Raw genomic sequence first — 21,389 nt, forward strand, 5'->3', positions numbered from 1 at the left:
CTATTAGCATATAATTATAAGTAAGGGGCATCTTAAGGAACATCACATTATACCTTCAATTACAACCATGGATATACTTTTTAAATTGCTAAGGGCTTGTATTTTCTCTTTAGAAACGATCAAAGATTAAGTTGATTATGAAGTCCTATACTTGGATTAATGAAGCTTCGGAGAAATTTACTAGCTATTTACTAGTGTCTGTAGACTGGTCACTTGACCTTTCATCCTCAATTTCCTCTTCTGCAAAATAAAAGAGTTAGACTCAGGGGTCTTATAATGCCCCTTCCAACTCTAAATTTATGATCATTTTAACTATTTAAAATAATAAGACAGTGACAGGTCTATCCTCTCTTATTTTCTTTCCTCTTTTATTTTTCCTTAATTTTCTTTTGTTAATCTTTTGATTTCATTTTAATATTTGTTGTTATCACAGATTTGATTTCAGTTTCATCTATTCTAGTTTTCAGGGAGTCTGTAACTAGGGTAAGTGTTCCCATTTCTCTTCTAAACTATTTATCCCTCTCTTAAATCTTTCCTTCAGAATATCTTCATTTTTTAATCTATCGATTCATTTCTTTTTAGTAGTCTGGAAAATCTTGTGCAATCCATTTTTTCCTTTGAGTCATTGTTTGCTGTTGTTATGAAGTTGCTTGCTCCATTGGGAGGATCTCTAGATTCTTGATACTGATTGGAGTTACCTCTATACCTTTAGTTCCCAAATTACATGTGTGTGTATGAGTTTGTGCATGTTGTGTTGAATGTGTGTATGTTTAGACAGGGTTAGGTGCCACCCCATTTTGTGCTTTCATGTGAGTCTTGCTTGATCTCATCCTGTTCACCTGGGTTGCTGCACTGCCCTTCACCCCCCATCTTTGAGGTTCACTTTGAACCTCCAGAAAATTTTTAGTATATTGAAACCTCAGTGTGAGTGAACATTGTTACATGGTAGCCCCCAAAGATAAAGTGATCTTAGTCTGATTTTAAAAGGTACTCCAATGGGAAGAATTCATAAATTCTTTCCTTATGCACTATAGACTAATATTTATCTGAAAGGTAACAAAGCTCTAAGAATTGGGTGGACCCAAGAGGGTAAGGTTTTGGCTTCCAGATTTTAATTTAGATTCTGGTAACCACTGGCCATATTTACATTGCTTCTTGATCACTTATTTAAAAAAATCGTGTGTGCACATGCGGTGCCCGTATATGCACACACACACACACACACACACACACACATACACACACACACACACAAACAAACACAAACACAAAACTGGGGCCCTTCAGATTTACAGGACTCCAAGGTGCCACAACCTGTCCTGCTGACCAGACACATTTCCAGGGACTGTATAATAGATAGGCTAAGTTTTGGGGTTTTCTTATTGAATATCCTTTCTACACTATGCCCAACTAACCTTATTTTTATTAACTGTTAGATGACCTACATATGTCCTATTTTATTCCAACATTGAATCTGAACTAATATGGTTCTGGCCTGAGTTGGACCTACCCCTGAATAGATGGCTAATGTACAGAATAGGATGTGTAAGAGCCTCACTATATTGTATCATCATCAAGCCACATCTCCAGTATTATTTTCACTTTTAGATGCCACATTTTAGGACAGACTTTGATAATCCAATGACTGTCAGGAGAAGGTCGTCCAGACCAGTGAGAGACCAGGAGACCCTGTGACGCTTACTTGAAGGAATGGGAGAAGTTGAGCTTTGAGAAAAGAATTGAGGTGGAGATGACCGCTTTCAAATATTTGAAGTTTGTTGACATTGAAGACTGGTTGGAATTATTCTTCTTGCCTCTATGGGTCATAACTAAGAGTAGTAATGGAAGTTTCAAATCGGCCAAATTATTCTGTTATAAGGAAATATTTCCTTATAAGTAGTTATCCAGAAGTGAGAGGGGCTGCCTCAAGGAGGTAATGGATTCTGCTTCATGAAAGGTCTTCCATACAAGGCTGGATCACTTCTTATCAAGCATGTTGTTCAGGGTCCTTGAAATAAGACATGTCTTACTCTGGACAGTTATCTTGCACAAAACAAACTTTTAATCAATATTTGTTGAACGAATTAAACAGTAAAACCTTCTGACCTATTTGAACTATAGGAAACCCAAATATAGTGTTTTCAGTATTTGCTAATTCTTACAAATGAAATTCATCTGAAGAACATATAAGTTAAATTAAGACTTAGAAGAGAGTTAGCATCCATTGTGCAGACTCATAGACTCATTCATCATGCAGTGATTTTCTTTAGTTCTGGTGGAAATGTTTGATATTTTTTCTACTTATGGCCCTCTTAAACACTCAGAAGATGGAAACTTGATGGATCCAGGGAATCTGGCGTGAACAATAGCTGGTATGATATATTTCTCTTCAACCATGTATGTTCGGGCAAACTGAGGCTGATTTTAGAATTCTGCGTCTGAAAATTGCATCTCATGGCACTCTAGGAAGCTTTGCATTTATTCTATTGCTATTGATCCATTTTATTACAAAAGACTATGTGGTTTAGATGCAACACAAGGCCAAGATTGATGCATAAATAGTTATCACTTAGAATATTTTTAATAAAACATTGGACTTCAGCAGAACAGCAAATACATACTAGAAGTCAAAAGAATATTCACTTTATTTTATTAAAGTCAGTCTAAAAGCATTTATCAGTCAACTGCTATGTGCCAGGCACTGTGCTAAGCTGCTGCCATGTGGACCTGGAATCAGGAAGGCCTGAGTTGAAGTATAGCTTTATAAATCTACTAGTTCTGTGACCCTGGGCAAGTCATTTAACCTCTGATTTCCCAACCTGAAAATGAGAATACTAGTGTCATCTACCTTGCATGATCGTTATGGGAATCAAATTAATAATATTTGTAAAATAACATGATGCCTGGCACATATTAGGCACAATATAAATGTGTATTCCCTTCTGTTCTGGGGATATCAGAAAATATAAAAACGCTTGCACTGAGGGAGAGAAGAAATCAATAGGTGGAGATGAACAGGGAGAGGGTTCTAGGCATGGGGCATGATGAGAGATAATGCGCAGAGCTGAGAGATTGAGTACCTTGTGCATAGAGCAGCAATGAGGCCACTGTCACTGGATCTATTTATGGCAAACACAAGGGCTAGTTAAACCAGTACTTCTTCCATTCCTTGATGCCTTATACCACCTCATGGACTATAATAATTGACATTTATATAGTACAATAAAATATACAAAGTACTTTTTGTATTTTATCTCTTCAGAAAAAACCTTTAATTTTTGAATGGAAAAATCTAGTGAAAATAAATGTCTGAAATATAAAAATGTAATCAACTTTGTCATTGCATTTAATCAGATGCATGATTTATATAACATGAGAAAGAAATATGTATGTTAATATCTGAATTTTAAAATAATTCTGTAATTCATACAACATGAAGTTTATATATTTATGATTGTGTGTATATATACATATATATATGTATGTATGTATATATCTATATTTAATGTTCACTCTTATATAAACCCAGTTTCATTAGGTTTTTTCCTAACAGTTATCCAAAAGAGTCAAATTTTATTTCAATTCTCCAATTGAAAAGATGTCATATAAATTTTATGAAGAAGCCTGTTCTTGTCTTGCTTCCCTCTGTATGCTTTCACACTAAAATAGTATATATCAGGTAGCAGTTTGACAGTACAGCAACGCGTATAAATCACCTTCATATAAATGAGTCACCAGTGCAGGATTTCCAGCATCTCTTGTCAATCATCCTAAGAGCCAGGGAGATTCTTCAGAGGTTTGGGAGCCCTCATCTCTGACCAGAGCTTACCATGGCCTGTGTGACTCTGTGTGACTGAAATGCCCTTGTTGCTAAGGAAATCGAGTTGACAAAATGCCTCAAACCTATTTGGAGTTGGCATGTCATAACTTGAGCCCCCTGGTTTTTCATGGCACAGTGGTACACTGGGAAAGTCATGCTCCTAAATCAAATACAGTGCTCAAATTGAACATTCTGCTGTCCAAATGTTGTTATCGACAGCAAAGCTACTATCAATGAGAAATGTTTCATAAGGGAATTATGCCTTTGAAAAGACAGACCAAACAGATATAACACACCTTGTTCTTGCTGTACTGAGTTCTTCAAAAATCAAATAAAAGGTATTTAGTATCAGAAGGAGAGGTAGCTTGCCAGAGTGCACAAGGGTGTGTGTTAGAGTCAAGAATCAATCCATCAGTCACCATCATATATTGAGGGCCTACCATGTGCCAGGCACTGTGCCAGGCACTGGTTATACAAAGATAAATATGAAACAGTCCCTACCCTCAGGCTTATACTCTGTAGGTGAAAAAATGTTAAGTATATACTAGATATTTAGATAGAGACTGGACTTCTGATTTCACTGATATCGCAAACTCTCTCTGAAAAACTTCCATCGGCTAACCCAAACCAGCACCTGCTTGGCATTTATGGGCTGAGAGATTTGTTTGCCTTGAGTGTGTAGCAGTTATGTATCTGGCCCAGGAACACATATATTTTAGAGGCAAGGCTTGAACCTATGTATTCTTGCTTCAGAAACTGATTATCCACTGCTCCAGGCTGCCTTTCATATTTTAAACAAAATATAAAAACCACCAAGCAGTTTTGTGGGGGAGGCATCAGTATCTGAGAGGACTGGAAAAATTGTCATGTAGGAGATCACTCGAGCTTCACTATGAGGGAAATGAGGGTTTTTAAGGCGCAGAAGTGAGAAAGGAATGAATTCCAAGCACAAACATATGATGGAGTTTTCATATGGAAGGAGGGCCAGTTTGACCAGGCCATGGCGTGCTGGAAAAGAAGTAATTCATTAATAACTGTAGAAGACTGGTTGGATCCAGGTTGTGAAAGGCCTTAAATGTGAAACAGAAGAGTCTTTTATTCCAGAGGGAAACACTGGAGTTTACTGAGTTGGAGAGTGACTTGGTCAAGTTTGTGTCATCCCTTTGGCATCTGTGTATAGGATGAATTGTAGATCGAACGCAGTAGAGACAACTACATGGCATAATGGATTGAGTGCTGGATTAGAAGTCAGGAAAAACTGAGTTTGAATCCTTTCTCAGATACCACATAACCAGGCTAATCACTTAACCTCTATCTTATCAGTTTCTTTATCTATTAAATGGAGAATATAGCACCTACTGACTAGAGTTGCTGTGACAAGAAAATGAAATAATACAGGGTGTCTCAAAAGACAGTACAGTTTATAAGGCAGTTTGCAAGCCTTAAAGGGGTTTATAAATGGTAGATTTTATTGGCTATATAAGGTGAAGAAGTGTGAAAAAGAAAACAAGACTTCAAGCTTATGAACCTTGATGACTAGAAAAATGGCGGTGCACTTGATGAAACAGTAGTTCAGAAGAAGTATGGGTTCCAGCTGAATGGAGGTTGATGAGTTCTATTATGAATATATTGAGGTTGGGATGCCTTTGGGATGTACTGGTCAAAATGTTCAACAGGTAGTTCATGATGTGGGAATAGATCTCAGAAGAAAGACGAAGATTGGCTCTATAGACCCGTATTCAAATCTTGCCTCTAACCCATACAGGCACATTCAAATAACATTCAAATTATTTAACCTCCCCATGCCACCAGAAACTTTAACACTATAAATTTCAGATGAGTTGCTCATCTACAAAAGTGGAAATAGTTTGAACACAAACAGTTCTGCACTGATGAAATCAGAGGACTGAATCAGGGGGAGAAAAAATAGCAAATCCACTAAAAAAAATCAGTTTGACATTGTATCTCCTCTCTGGTTTCCATTTTAGTAGTGAAGAATAAGGCTTTTTTTTCTTTGAGCACACATCTATTTTATAATCTCTGAATATAATAGCCACAAACAACCATTAACTTAGAAAACCAGGAAAAGAAATATGAATACAAAAAAACCATTGAGGGCATTTTAACTGAAAGCCACTCAAAACTTCCTATTTCAGTTTGAGGTCCAGTCAAATTGACAGAAGATTTAGGGTACAAGTAAGTAAGTAAGTCTAAGTCAGATCTGAGAAGCATTTGAGGTTATGAAAGAGTAGAGTATTGCTGAGAATTTTAAAAATTATTAGATATATTATGAGTGTGGATAGGAAAGAACTAACTTCCCTGGAGAAAAAGGCAGGGATTTAATTCAGATCACTCCAAGTGGGAAATCATCTTTTATATTTCTACTCTAGTGCAAATGAACATGACCCTTCTTAAGGTAAGGAAGCAGGAAGAAAATAGATGTCTGACTTTAAAGTTAAAAATCAGGTGAGATTGTGCTGTCCTTGATATTATTGCTGTGCCTTACACAGGCCTGAAGTTCACATATGATGTAAATAATTAGTACAGCTCATTTTTGTCTTCCTTCACATCTGTAAATTTTTACAAAGATTCAAATTTTGGGTAATGTGAGTAAAATTTCAGGTGATTTGAGGGAAATTTCTTTCATATATTCACCATTAAATATCTTCCTTTCCTTGTCAAAGTATGAGAAAGAACAGTCTCAACTCTCTGCCTATACTTTCTCAGTAACCATTTATTCCTCAGCTCCTCAAGATCTGGCTTTCATTGCACCAATCTACCCAAAAATCTCTTTCCAGTCACTAATGTCATTCCCCCTCCCCCCCCCCCCGCCAAATCTAAAACTATATTTTTGGTTTCCATTTTCCTTGACCTTCTTGAAGCATATGAATATTGTGGACTCTCTCTTCCTTTGTAAAGTAATCTCCTCCCTTGGCTTCATTTTCACTTCAGTATCAATCTCTCCCATGATTCTCCTCCTAACTTTTGAGATTTGCCTGTCTCTTCTATGGGCTCTTTATCCTCCTCCCAACAGTTAAAAATAATTATTTCCCATGGTGTTGACCTTAGCCCTCTGTTTTATGTTGCTCAACTCATCATTCATTTAGCATATCTACTGTTATGACTCCTAAATATATATTTCTACTCTTAACTTCTCCTCAGAGCTCCACTCAGATATTTCCAACTACTTGCTAGATACTTCTAACCTAACATCCTGTTTATATCACAAGCCTGCTACCAACTCAAGCATTTTTATTTCTTTTAAGGGCATTACCATTTTCTTTGTTACTCTGACTTATTATCTTGGAATCATCTGTTAATTTTCCCCTCCATACTCTATATCAAGTTATTTAGAAAATCTTTTCCTTTTTATTTCAATAGCATCTCTCACATCCCCCCTTTCCTCTCAATTCCTATTGTAAGAAAACAAGTTAAGGACCTCATCTATATACTCTAACCTAGAATATGGTAGTAACCTCCTGGGTGTTCTTTCTGTCATTAATGTATTTTATCTCTAATCTCTTCTCTAGTCTTTATCCAAATTAAACTTCTCAAATACATGAGTAGAATGACATTCCTCTCCTCAAAAACTCCAAATTGCCTACCCAAAATGTACCATCCCTTGAGTATAATATATTAGGGCTCCATAATCTAGCTCCATCCTTATCTCAGATCTCTTTATATATTAATATTCTGACTACCTGGGCTACGTTTCATCATCTCTTCTCAGGTTTCCCTCCATGACTTCCCCCATTCTGTCCTCTAAGCCTAGAATTCTGACCCATTCTCAGCTGCCCCCACCTTTCATTCTCCATGTTTTCAAGTATTTCCCTTGCTTCAAGATTCAACTCAATTTCCACTGGCTTCATGAATTCTGGAAGAAGTCAGGAAAGGTCTTCATCTCTGTCAATCTCTATCTCTGTGTGTCTAACTCTCTGTCTCTCTGCTTTTGTCTCTGTCTCTCTCTCTACACACACACTCACACACATGCACAAATATGGTCTGCAGTTAAATACTACCAGGAAAATTTTTGTTTATAAAAATAAATCTAGATATATAGATGTTGATCTTTCTATATATTTATCTCTTTAGAGATATATATTTTCTTTCATATATGTATATATACATACATATGGTAATATACATACATATACACATATGTGGGGAGTTGGGGTTGGGTGAGAGAGATAGAGAAATGGTCTGCCTCGTGGTATTCGTTTAATTGTAGAGTGTAAGTCTGTGGACGACAAAGTCTAAACAGACCCCAAACACTGGGTGCAGAAAACTCTGTCTTGAACTCCTTAAGATGCTGAGATGCTAATGCTTTGGAAGCTTAGCCAATGGCTACCTGAACTTTTAAAACCAGGGTTTGCAAACTACCATTTAAGTTACCCAGGAACAAGGAGAGGGTGCTTAATGACAAGTCACCATTGTGATTTTAAATAAATTGTAGCAGCTGAGGCTGTTAAGATGCATTTTCTGGTTTGAAAAATTCTGAACTTTATCCTGGAGGCTAGATTGATCTTGACCTTCGCTCAAGGTTTCTGCCAGATAAAAATAGGTAGCTCTCACTGAAGTGAAAGAACACTTTATAAACACCTGGAAAATAGGTCTAGTCTGAGCTTGCTAGATAAAGAATGAGTCTGATTCTGAAAGCCTGGCTCAATGTAAGGTCTCCTACCTATGCATTGCAGTGCATAGAATACTGGATAATTCACACATTGCTATAAATAAATCCTAACCATTAGCAAATTTTCAGCTTTTTACTCTTCTTTTTGAAAGGAATAGCTTCACCACAGCCTAGCCCCACCACCCCTGGAAAAGTCAAAATCTAACTACTGCTTATTTTCTAGAATTCAGAGTCCGCAAGTGCCAAGTTTCCAGTGGCCACTTCTGACTTGTCAGGATTCATTTTGCAGTCATATTTTAAAGGCCATAAACTTTATGTAAAGTTGAGCTCAAAGACAACTGTTCAGGAAAATCTCAGCCAGCATCCTGATTTTTGTCCTCAAGTGTATGATTTTATGAGCCCCAAATGGAATTATGTAAGTCACAAAAGGCCAGGTAGAATGTTCTTTGAAAACTTTCCCTGGAGTCCCCAAGCTTATAATTATGATTGCCAGGTTTGATCAGTGTCTTGCCTGGCCTTTTTGTCTTGCAGTGAAGCAAATTTTCTCCAATAAAAAAGGTTGTACTGCTATGGCTGATGGAAACAAGTTTCTGACTTACCATATAATAGACCAGAACTGTAAAAATTTTGAAAAGATGTTTGATCTTGACTGTGGAATAATGGTAGCTCATACCTTGAGAATTCCTTCTAAATGAAGTGTGGAGAACAAAATTAATTGAGTTTGAAAACATATTGCTAGTGCTCCTTGGTGGCAGTTATTTGTATCCCTCCCCCAATAAAGCTTCCATTGTGTAATTCCTAGTTTCACCCTCCAAGTGGCAGGCCCTTCTCTAAGAAAAAGTGTTCTCTAGATATTCATACCTTGAAACCATAGTTCCCAAGTTTCCCACTGATCTGTAGTTTTAATGGCCTGTGATAAAGGAAATAATTAGTTGACTGTAAAAGCCTTCAACAGAATAGCATCCCAAGAAAAGTAATAACAAGACAATTCCTTGGGCATAGATAGACTTGGGCATACTCTTCCACAAATTCATCAGCAGGTAGAGTGAACACATGTAGGGAGTGTTTGTGACAAGGGAACATATAGAGGGATTATGTCACACATGCAGGAAGCCTGACATAGATACACATATTGAGAGGCACTTATGGAGGGAGAAGATGACTGGGGGTTTATAGGAATAATATATCATTGGGAGTCTCCAGAGTCACTTCCAGTGATCTTATTGCATTACTTCTTGTTTATCTCTACTGTTCTCTACTAGACACTCTTCTGCTGTCTGAGTCTTGAATAAACGCTACTCAGTAGCTTCCAGATTCTAGTTAAGTTGAAATCCTTTGCTCAATTCCTTCCTTAAAGAAGATTTTACACTGGCATTTTCTTTGTTCTCTTATCTTGCTGGTAATGGTGTTTTGGCTTTAGCTTTGTTTTCTTAATTCAAATCTTCCAGAAAGGAAGAAACTCTTCCCTGGGACAAGAAAAAGATTTCTTCTCTTTGTTCCCTTCAGTCCTCTAAAGTCTTGTCTTGTTCCCTCATGTTCTTGGCTATGTTATGCAGTCTCACATTTCTAGAACAGGAGATTTCCAAACCCAGCTACCAAGTCTCTAAGAATAAAATAGTTATCCTAGCTAGTTTATAAGGGCATAAATGCTAAGTCATCAAGCATAGTATTTTCTTTTAAAAATATATTTAATTGATATTTATTTTTCCTTAATTACTTGTAAAAACAATTTTCAACATCATTTTAAAAAAATTTTGAGTTCCAAATTCTCTCTCTTCCTCTCTCCCATCCTGCCTCATTGAGAAGAGAAGTAATTTGATATAGTTTATACATGTACACTCATACAAAACATTTCATATTAGTCATGTTGTGAAAGAAAGAAAACACAGACCCCAAAACAAGAAAAATAAAATGAAAAAGTATGCTTCAATTTGTATTCAGAATGTATCAGTTCTTTTTCTGCAGATGGTTAGCATTTTTTATCTTAAGTCCTTTGGAATTGTCTTAGATCGTTGTATTACTGACAATAGCTAAGTCATTCATTGTTCATCATGATATGATGCTATTACTGTGTACAATGTTCTCCTGGTTCTGCTCATTTCACTTTGTATCAATTCATATAAGTCTTTCCATGTTTTTCTGAGGGCATCCTGCTTGTCATTTCTCATAGTACAATAATATTCCATCACAATTATATGCCACGAGTTGTTCAGCCATTTCCCAACTGATGGGCATCCTCTCAATTTCCAATGCTTTTCCACTGCGCAAAGAGTTGCTATTAATATTTGGTTAATATCAATCATTTTTCCTTTTAATTTGTTTTTTAATCTCTTTGGGACACAGGTGTGGTAGTGGTATTGTTGGGTCAATAGGTATGCACATGCTTTTATAGGTATAGTTCCAATGTTCACTATGGTGGATGAATCAGTTTACCACTCTAACAGTGCATTAGTGTCTCAATTTTCCTACATCCCCTCCAACATTTGTCATCTTCCTTTTCTGTCATATTAACTAATCTGCTAGGTAGGGGGTGGTACCTCAGAGTTTTTTTTTAATCTACATTTCTCTAATCAATAGTGATTTAGAACATTTTTAATATGATTGTAAATAGTTTCTGCTACTTCATCTTAAAACTGCCTTTTCATATCCTTGGACCATTTATCTACCAGAGGATGGCTCTTATTTTTAGAAATTTGACTCATTTCTCTATAAATTTGAGAAATGAGGCCTTTATCAGAAAAACTTGATGCAAATTTTTTTCACAGTTATGATTACTATGTTTTCCCCTCCATCCTATTTTCCCCTTGTTTATTCTGTTGTCTTTCTCCTTTCACCCTTTCCATCCAGAAAAAAAAAGTTTTGCTTCTGATTACTACCTCCCCCAATCTGTCCTGCCTTCTATTGGCACCCCCTTCCCCTCCTACTTTCCTGTAGGGTAAGATAGATTTCTATTCCCAACTGAATGTGTATATTATTCTCTCTTTGAGCCAATTCTGATGAGAGTAAAGTTCAGGTGTTTCACTCTCCCTTCCCCCATTTTCCCCTGCACTGTAAAATTTCTACTGTGCTTCTTTTTTATGAGACAACTTACCCCATTCTTCATCTTCCTTTTTCCACTCTCCCTGTGTATTCCTCCTTTTCACCCCTTATTTTTTTTAGAAATTCAACTCATGCCATGCCCTCTGTCTATGTATACTTTTTCTAAGTGGCTCAATAATGAGAAAGTTCTTAGGAGTTACAAGTATCATCTTCTCACGTAGGAATACAAATAGTTGAACCTTGATGAATCGCTTATGATTTCTCAATCTTGTTTACCTCATAATCTTTTCTTTAGACAAAACTTCTTGGTCCCTTGAACTGAAGTCTATATACCACTCTAGTCCATGATCAGTATTCCACATTCATCCCAATTTTAATCTCTGAAGGCTGCATGGTAAAACAGGTAATGGTTATTTTTACAATAGCTACCAAATAACCCTGTGGCTTGGGAACCCTCAGTTTTCAAACTCTAGGCCTCTTCAGTTCTCCCACTTAGGTAAGTACAATAAGGAAAAGGCACAGAGGAAAACCTAAGCCCAATGAGACAAGGTCATTGCCTTTTTGATTTTTTATGCAAGTTCCCAGCCCTTCTATATATGTATGTGGCAAGTCAAAGTCTGAAGGATGCATTGAAGTAGACTCTTATACTTTTAACATAGAATTAGTTAAGCAAAAATGAACCATCTCCATAATCATTTTTCCAAATATATATGTTTCCAAATCTATAGTCCATCTGTACCTAGAGGTTGGATAAATATTTTATAATTAGTCATCTGAATTTTGGTGTTTTTATTATTTTTTTAGTAATTGTATACATAGCATTGCTAGTTATGTGTATGTGGCTTGGAAACAGTTCACATAAATCTTCCCAAATTTCTTTAAGTGCCTCATATTATTTTTCAAAATGCAATAATATTCTACTACCTGTTCATCAATTCTACAGTCAACAAGCATTCATTAAACACTTATTTTATGTGAGGCATTGCACTAAAAATTTACTATAGTCTAGACACTGCATTTAATCCTTGCATGTTCAGTACCTTGAACATAATAGGCATCTTTAAAATGATTTCCATTGAATTGTGTCAATAAGAAAGTAAAAAAAAAACACTCATTGATTCTCTTCTTCCTCTCTGCATCCCCTTATAGCCCTACCTTCCCTTCTCCACCCCAACCAAACAATAAAAAAAGAAAATATTAGCCCTCCAAGGTTACCACTGCATTTCCTTTATCTAAATTAAAATCTGATATCAGTAGGATGCCTCAGCAAAAAAAAAAAATTGCTTAGGGCGTTGATTCACTATGCAAGACAAATCATCATTATCATTTATTTTCCTTTTTGTACATTTTAATTTTTTTTAATTGTTAAGTGCAGACACAGTGTTGCTCCATCTTGCACCTCTTGCTTCCATGTTTTTAGGTCATATGTGTCTCTCATGAGCCTGATAGCTTTTTGGATTTCCGGCCTCAGATCTAGGTATATGGTATGGCTTGGAGATACAAATAAAGGGGGAAAAACAGTGCTTGCCCTCAAGGAGCTTATGTGCTAACTGGGAAGAAAAAATATACATAAGTACATACATACAAGATATATTCAAAATATAGGGAAGGTAATCTGAGAGAACAGAGTGAAAAACTCCTGAAGAAAGTGAGGCATTAGGAAGTCTTGAATGAAACCAGGGAACCCAAGTAGCAGTGTGCAAGGAACAGAGCATTTTTCAATGAACAGCCACTTTGTTTCCAAATTTTGACTACCACAAAAAGTGTTATAAATAATTAAATACATATTGGACTATTTTTGTCTTTGACTTCAAATGATCAACAGTGATATCATGAGGTAAAATTATTTGAACAATTGTCCAGCATGGTTCCAAATTGTTTTCCAGAAATATTGGACCAACTCACAGCTCTGTCAGTAGTGTATGAGTGTGCTTGTCTTTACATAGTTCCTCTAACTTGAATTGTGTCAATTTCTATTTTCTTTTTCAGTTTTTTGGGTGTAAGATCAGAGATGTTTAACTTATTTCTCTTATTGTTAGCAACTTGGAGTATTTTCATGTGGTTATTAATAGTTTTCTTCTTTTGAAAAAATGATATTCTTTGATAACTTACACATTATGAAATGTCTCTTTATCTTATAAATTTGTGTGAATTCTCTAAATATTTTGATACCAAATTATTGTAGTTGTATTTATTATTTTCCTATTCAACAATTTGTCTTCTATATTCCTTAATTTTTCCTCCAAATATATATATTTTTAATTTTATGTATTTATCTTTTACTGATCTTTGCTTTTTATAGTTCTCATATATATCTTTCACAAAAAACAGACATATTAGAAGTTTCTCCTTCCAACTTCTTCAAATTAGCTTTTAAGGTCATATAATATTTTACATTAAGGCTTCTTATTCACTTGGAGTTTATTTTGGTATATGGTATAAATTGCTGGTCTAAATTAAATTTCTGCCAGACTGCCTTCAAATGGATTGAATTTTTACTTCTATCTATAAACCCGTGGTTTTTTTTCTTTTCTAAATAAGCTTTTTCTATAATTTCCCCTACAATATTAGTGCACATGCCTAATTGCATTGCTGATATAAATAGAGTAGAAATTTAAGAATTCAACTTCTATTTGTGATAATATAAGGGATAGACTGAATCTATTTTTGCAGTTAGTATGAGGGAAATCCAGTAAAGACTTGATTTTAAAAATATACTCAAAATGTTTTATTTTAAAAACCACAAGAGTTTATAATAGATTATAACATTTAGAGTAGAGACTCAAAAAAAGAAAAACATGTTCTCCTAGGAGTTGATTCACTATGTGAGCAAATCATCATTATCAGCTTTCCTTTCCCTTTACTTTTTCGCACATGAAAAAAAAATCGGTAGGTACCGATATACCATTGCTCTCTGCCATGTACCTCTTGCTTCCATGTTTTCAGGTCACATGCTCCTCCCATGCTCCTCTGAGCCTGATACTTTTTTGGATTTCCAGCCTCAGATCTAGGGCTTGCACCTTTTTTGCTTCAGGCTGATTGATTATCCTTTTCTAAACCGAAGCCTTAACATGCATTCCTCCTGGCCTTACTCTGCTTCCACAGTAAATTGGTAAATGAATAGCATTTTTGGAAACATTCGAATTACATAAAATAATCATTTTCAAGCACTTCAGAAAACCTATTTACATGCAAACACTTGAAATGCTAATTAAAATTCATTTAAAAATCTGTTCATCAAAGTAACTTTCCTAAGAGCTTAGCTTGTAATAATCCCTTAATGGTGACATTTTTCATATATAGTCATTATTTTCAAAATATACATTTTTATATATTACATGCATCTACGCACACATACATGTATATAATTCACATGTCTACAAAGTCTATCTTTATTAGTTTCTTTAATACACATACACACACATATACAGAGTCTGCCTTAATTAGTTTTTTAAAAGTTATATATATGCATATATATAGTGATATATACAAATATATTCATATATGTATATATATGCATATTTCTCTACATAAAACTAATTCTATTTATATATATATATAATTACATGTAAACTAGCTATATATAATGAAAAGTTTATATAAATGAGTGAAAAGTGAGTGTGTATACACATATATGCATACACATACACATTCATTCATACACACACATATATGTGTGTGTACATATATATATATATATATACACCTATATATTTAAAAAACCCTAATTAATATAGACTTTCTGCTCAAGAGGCTACTTTTTTTAGTACAAAGAGCCTTGAACTTGGAATCAAAAGACATAGGATTCAGATCCTATCTACAATAACAGGTACTTGTATGCCCTCGCACAGCTTTGATCTCTCTGGGTCTTCTCTTACCTATAAAACAAGAGGGTTTGATTAAACTAATTCTCTAAGGTCTTCTTTATCTCTAAATATATGAGCCTATAACTTAATCTGAATAAGTGAAGTTGAATTGGATATGTATCTTTTTAACAACTAAAACATGATCTTCAAATATAATTTTCTCCTTAAAAGCAAAACTCTGTAGAGTTGATTAAACTTGGTTGAAAAATTGCTTCAATGAGCATCAAGTCATTCTTTCCCATTCATTTCTCACATTTGCCTCCTACAGCTGGGTTCTGCTACATAACATAGTGGAAAATAGATGTAAGTCTTTAGTAGAATTATGGTATTTTACTGAGATTGAATAGCCATACATTTTTTTAAAAATTCACATTCATTTAAGGGCTCTGCAGCCTACAATATTTTAATGCAAACACACTTACATGAATTTAGAAAATCTTTCAGTTTATGACATCATATTAAATATGTAACTAGTAAATTCTATACTTTAATGAAAAGCTATGATTTTGTTAGATATGTTTAATGAAAATTTTTCATTAGATATGTTTAGTAAAAGCCATATTCTATTTTTATAGTGTTTGGAATTATACCATTGTCTTTCTGGACAGAGACAGAAAGAGAGATCACAAAATGGATTCTACATAATTAAACTAGATTTGAAAAATAGGTGTCAAATATTGGAATAACAAGTAAGGAAAAAGCAAACAAAAATGCCTATGTAATCATTTATGAAGAATGACCATGGTTCACACACAAGCATAATTCCCATGAAAGAAGGTCATCTGTATGCCTTTACTTTAATGCTATCTAAAAATAATAAGGTAAAATCCCCTTCTATGTAATTATGACATAGTTGCCAGAACAGTACCTTTTTTTTTTGTTTGCATTACAGTGACTAGCATTATTAATGGTCCTTCTTCCTTATTTTCAATGAATATTGTGGTAGAAGCAGTATCTTGTCATGTAGACAGGGACAGATTTGTTGTTGCTGTCAGGTTTTGTGCTTTGCTTTTTTTTTCCTAAAAGTCAGGTCAGATAGATTGTTCTTAAGACTTTTGTGGTCTAGGAGACTAGGACTACAGCTGTTAATGCAGCTTCCTGGTCATGTAAAGAACAAAAACATCTCCGCACAATCCAGAGTAGTCAACTATCCTCCAACTTCGTAGATGTCCCATTATTTGGGAAATCAACATACTCTTTTGACCAGATGAATTTTGTTATGGAAATGTGGGAAATAAACCAGTGCTGTAAACTTGCTAATTTATCCTTTCTACGCTACTGTTGAGAAAACATTTATTTTTGTTAAAAATTAGAATGTCTGCAGGTGTCTTATTTGTTTCCAGGCCCCAAGATTGACCATAGAGACAGCCTAGGTCAGACCTGCCACAAAATACAAATTTAAAATAATTAGCATATGGTGGAAGTTTTTCTGTAACTGGTTAGTCCCATGAAAGTAATTTTGTTCCTCAGGAGTCACTTTTACAACCATGGTTTCAGTTGAAGTTTATCAAAAATGGTACCAATAGAATGAGTACAACTGTGTATCAACACAGGCATCTTTTATTTATTAGTGCTAGAAGGACCAGGCAAAACAATCAATTCAAAAATATTCTTGGTCCCTCAACATATTCTTAAATTCTGTCTTTTTCTAGTTTAATATATCTGCATAAGTACAAAAAAAGTCACAGGAGTAATTAAAGCAAATAGTCTGATGCCTCTCAAAATTAAACTTCACTCTCCAGATACTTTTGCTAATTATTATACTTGTTAGTTTTAAATTTGTCACAGGGATTAAAAATGTCAGTCACTTGGTCAGTTACATCTACTGAGCGACTACTCTCGTCAGCCCTGTATGAGGTGACTTTTTCTCCTTGAAATTTTCGTGTAGGAGTTGCCAGATTAGGAAACTTGAATAGAGAAGTGAGCTTCTGTAGGCAAGATAAATGTTTGGCAACAACAAACTTGATTCAAGCTCCCCAAAGGAGCTTGGTGAGTGTCATGGTCAGGCTACCTTTTCCTTATTAAAATGAAGTACCAATTTTTCAGATGTTGTATCTTATAAGAATAGGAGAAGAATTTCTTGGATATTTGTCAATGGTATGTGATATAAAGAGATTCTGTGTCATTATTTAAAACATATCACTGCACTAAAAAAATTCTTTATTTATATGTTTCAAGGCAATGGACAGTATTTTCTCTATGTCAATTCATCTGGCCCCAGAGAAGGATATACAGCAAGAATTACTACCACCCACTTCTTTCCAGCAAGCCTTGGAATGTGTACAGTTCGGTTTTGGTTCTACATCAATGGTCCCAGTGGGATGGGAATATTAAAGGTAACAAAGGAGAAAGAACTTTTTGTAGCAATTGTCAAAGTATTGAGGTTGCTACTATCTACAGATTAAGGTGTTTAAACAATCATTTAATTGTCACATTTTATTAATAATCAGAGTACCAACTCCTTAATTTACTACTTCTGGTTTTGTTTGTTTGTTTCAGTGGCATATCCACTAATTGGAACTCCTGTTGTTTGTAATAATTACTGAAATCTCGGATATTTTTATCTTTAAGCTTAAATCCCTTTATAGGTCCAGAGTTTAAAAGATTGTATATTGTGCATTTTTAAGGGAGAATAGTCAGGTTTTGTGTTTTCCTCCTAGAAAAAAAATTGATAAAGAATAGTTTTATTTTGATAATTTTATAAGTGTGAATACTCCTTTCACCAACATAGATTGCAACCTCTCCATGCTTATGAAACCTTTATCAGTCAATATGTATACAGTGCTTTAAGGTTTACAAAGCACTTCACATATATACATGTGAGCTATCATTTGAACCTCATGACAACCTTTATGAGGATACGTATTATAATGATCCCCATTTTACAAATAAAGAAATAAAGGCAAACAAAGGTTATGTGAATTTCCCTGGGTCATAGAGCTCATTAATGTCTGAAACATGATGGTGGTAGTGATGGAAAGTGCTAAAATGATAGCTTTTAGATTAGCTTTTATTAATGCAGTACTTCTTTTCATTTTCACTTGGCCTATGTTTTCTTTGGTGTAACAAGGACACAAGATACAAAATTATACCCACACTATTAGAGGGAAGTTGGCTTTCTTTCCTGGCATGTACACAGGACTCAAATTTAAGCAACAAAAGTTATAAGGAACACATTTAAGCAATATTTAGGCCTGAAAGATATTTCATGACTCATGACCATGGGAGTCTTTTTCTACCTTTGTGTAATCACCATCAAGTTCACTTCTGTATGTGGACAATTTATTCCCTTGCTCAGCCTCCTTACAGTAGATGTTTTTGCTGATGGGGCAGTCACTGCTGGGCTAGATGAGGCAGATCTCTCCATTGCTTAATTAATTCCTTAATGGACCCAGCTGCTATTGTTACTAGGTCCTGTGAACTCTGATGTTGAGGACCTTTGTTGTCTCTTTTAACCATTTGTAGTTCACTAGGTGGCAACTTAGTCAATTCCATCTCTGGAAACCTGTTCACCTAAAGTTAAGGAAATAGTAAACACAGAAGAAACAGAGTTGGCATGTGTTCATGGCTACATGCCATCTACATGGTAAATAGGGCAGCCATTACCCTCTCCAACTTGGCAGCCCACAGCAATTCTCACCTTACTGGCCACCAGGAAGGAAAAACAAAACAAAAAGGCTGAGGGAGAGAGTAAGCCACTGGGTGACAGGTATGATTTTGTTTGCATTCTTAATTCCAGCTTAGCGCCTTCTGAGTCATTGGCTCCTCTAAGATCAGAAAATTCCTTGTCACCACACAGCATTAGGCTCCTAGTCATTCATGGCCAGAAGCAGGTTCACCAAGCTTTCATGTGAGATTGGATTGGAACCATGCAAGGAATATCTGTGTATGGCTTGTATAACCATCCAGGAAGGGCAAATCTGAGGATTCTCAAAAGACCTGGTCTTTGGTGGTCAGTCCCCCAGTTATATTACATTAACTTCTACTGGGGGAGCTAAATTGTATCACTATTGGCACTGTCACTTTGAACAAACAACAACAAAAACAGAAAAAAAATAGGAAATTGCAGCTAAATGGTAGCATTACTGACAGGTTATCCTCACAGAGGCAAGTTTAGAACTTGGCCTAGTTGGCCTTAGGCAAAAATAAGGAATAATCACAAGAGACATTTAAAAGTTCTCAAAGCACTTTACATACATTAAGGAATTTTAGCTTTACCATAATCTTGTTAGGTGACTACCAAAGAAAGAGAGAAAGCTTTATTATCACCATTTTAAAAATGGGGAAACTGAGGCCCAGAGAAATTGAGAAATTTATGATCAAGTCTAGCAATTATTAGACAGAAGAAACAAATACATTACTCCCTGATTCTAAATTCAATACTGCGTTCACTACATCATATTTTCTGCCTCATGGTTTTATGGCCACTTAGTCATTTCAGATTGCCATATTCATGATGAGCATAAGCAAAAAAACTATCATGCAGATAATTTCAGTTTTTGTGCCAGTATCTGTGAGATAGGATGAATAGACATTGAAAATCTTTGAAAAACTAGATGATCTCAAAATCAAGTCAACATATGTTTTATTCCTCGATGATTTAATTACAAAGATGTATACAAGGGAAGACAACAAAAATAAGCTTCAGAATTAAGAAATAAAAGAGACTAAAGGCTTATAAACCTCACAGAAACTTGACATAAGTTTTTGTTCAAAAAGACTTCCAAAAGACAATGGAATGTGGTGACACAAATTTTTTAAATGGAATTGCCCCTATCTTTTTGAATAGGATAAGTCTGGTTCCTAACATGGAATCATTTCAGAAGCAGCTGTCTCTCTGCTGTCAGATTATCAGGTAATTGGAACAAAAGTCAAAATAAATGACACATTAGAAGAAAGGACAATGATGAGAAGATATGATATGCAATTAATTAAAGAGCTCCAACCTTATCTATTAAAACAGTTCTTTGAATCTAAAAAAATGTAAAATGGATAAAAGTTAAGACTTTGACTTTGATTCATGCCACTTCTTACAGAAGTTTAACTAAAATAAAACCGTTGTTATGAAGAAGAATCCAGAAGAGTTAGGTAACATCTCATCCAGAAAACAGTTCATCTGCTTTCTAAATGGAGAATTAAAACAGACAAAAGCAATCTTGCTCAATTGAGACTATAAACCTATTTATAAATTTTTGTACTGAATCCTAGACGATTTTATTTTTTTTTCTGAGCAACGTCACCATAGAAAACAGGGAAATTCTTTGGAAAGCTTGTCCCAAAACTCAACTAAACTATATCATTCCAAGAGCATGTATAGAGAAAGTGGAAGGACAGGCCATTGATAGAAAATTCAGGATACCTATCAGCATTTTACAATCTATTGTCATATGTGATATTTTTACATCACAGTCATGGTGCTACCTTTCCTCTGAACCCTAACAAACTTCATGTCCTAAATAAAGAAGTAGAAATGACAATTAAGAGAAAGCAAGTCAGGAAAAACACCTGGACTAAACCAAATACACACTGAAAATATCTGTTCTGAAAGAAACATATTTTTTAAAAGAATGAGAGATAACTTTTTAAAAGATGTCATGAAAAAAATTTAAGATACCCAATACCACATATGATATTATCACCAAAAAAGGCAAGCACAAGTACATCAGCACTTACTGTTCCTTATATCTACTTTGCCCTCCTGCAGTACAATTTTTATGGCAATAGTCTACCCATGTTTTGAAGGTACCCTTGATGAAAATGAAGAAAGAGAACAAGTAGGCTCTTGCAGATGATTTTCCACTGCAGTAGCTTTATTATAATCAAATGTGATATCGACAAGAGTAGATAATCTTTGCTTGTGAATTGCAAAACAATATTTAAAATTAAAAAGCCTTTAAGTTGGGAGACCAAAAAAATCTTCCATGCATATAGAAGATCTTACAAGATACATTGATACATGCTACTAAAAAGGAGTGTGTTCTTAAATGCTGAACTACCAGCTTTTGGGGGCAGGGGGAAGGATACATATATGATG

General features: G+C 35.0%; 1 protein-coding gene across 1 annotated transcript in view; it reads left to right on the forward strand.

The window, feature by feature from the left end:
- MALRD1 (MAM and LDL receptor class A domain containing 1) overlaps nt 1-21,389 on the forward strand; it is a gene marked incomplete at its 5' end in the record, with an annotated part of 881,642 nt that overhangs the window by 669,206 nt on the left and 191,047 nt on the right. The window contains one exon of the mRNA XM_036760519.1: nt 17,534-17,691. Within this exon, the coding sequence (XP_036616414.1) occupies nt 17,534-17,691 (158 nt within the window). The remainder of the gene's footprint in view (nt 1-17,533; nt 17,692-21,389) is intronic.

This window comes from Trichosurus vulpecula, chromosome 5 (assembly GCF_011100635.1).
Source record: "Trichosurus vulpecula isolate mTriVul1 chromosome 5, mTriVul1.pri, whole genome shotgun sequence".
Lineage (NCBI taxonomy): Eukaryota > Metazoa > Chordata > Mammalia > Diprotodontia > Phalangeridae > Trichosurus > Trichosurus vulpecula.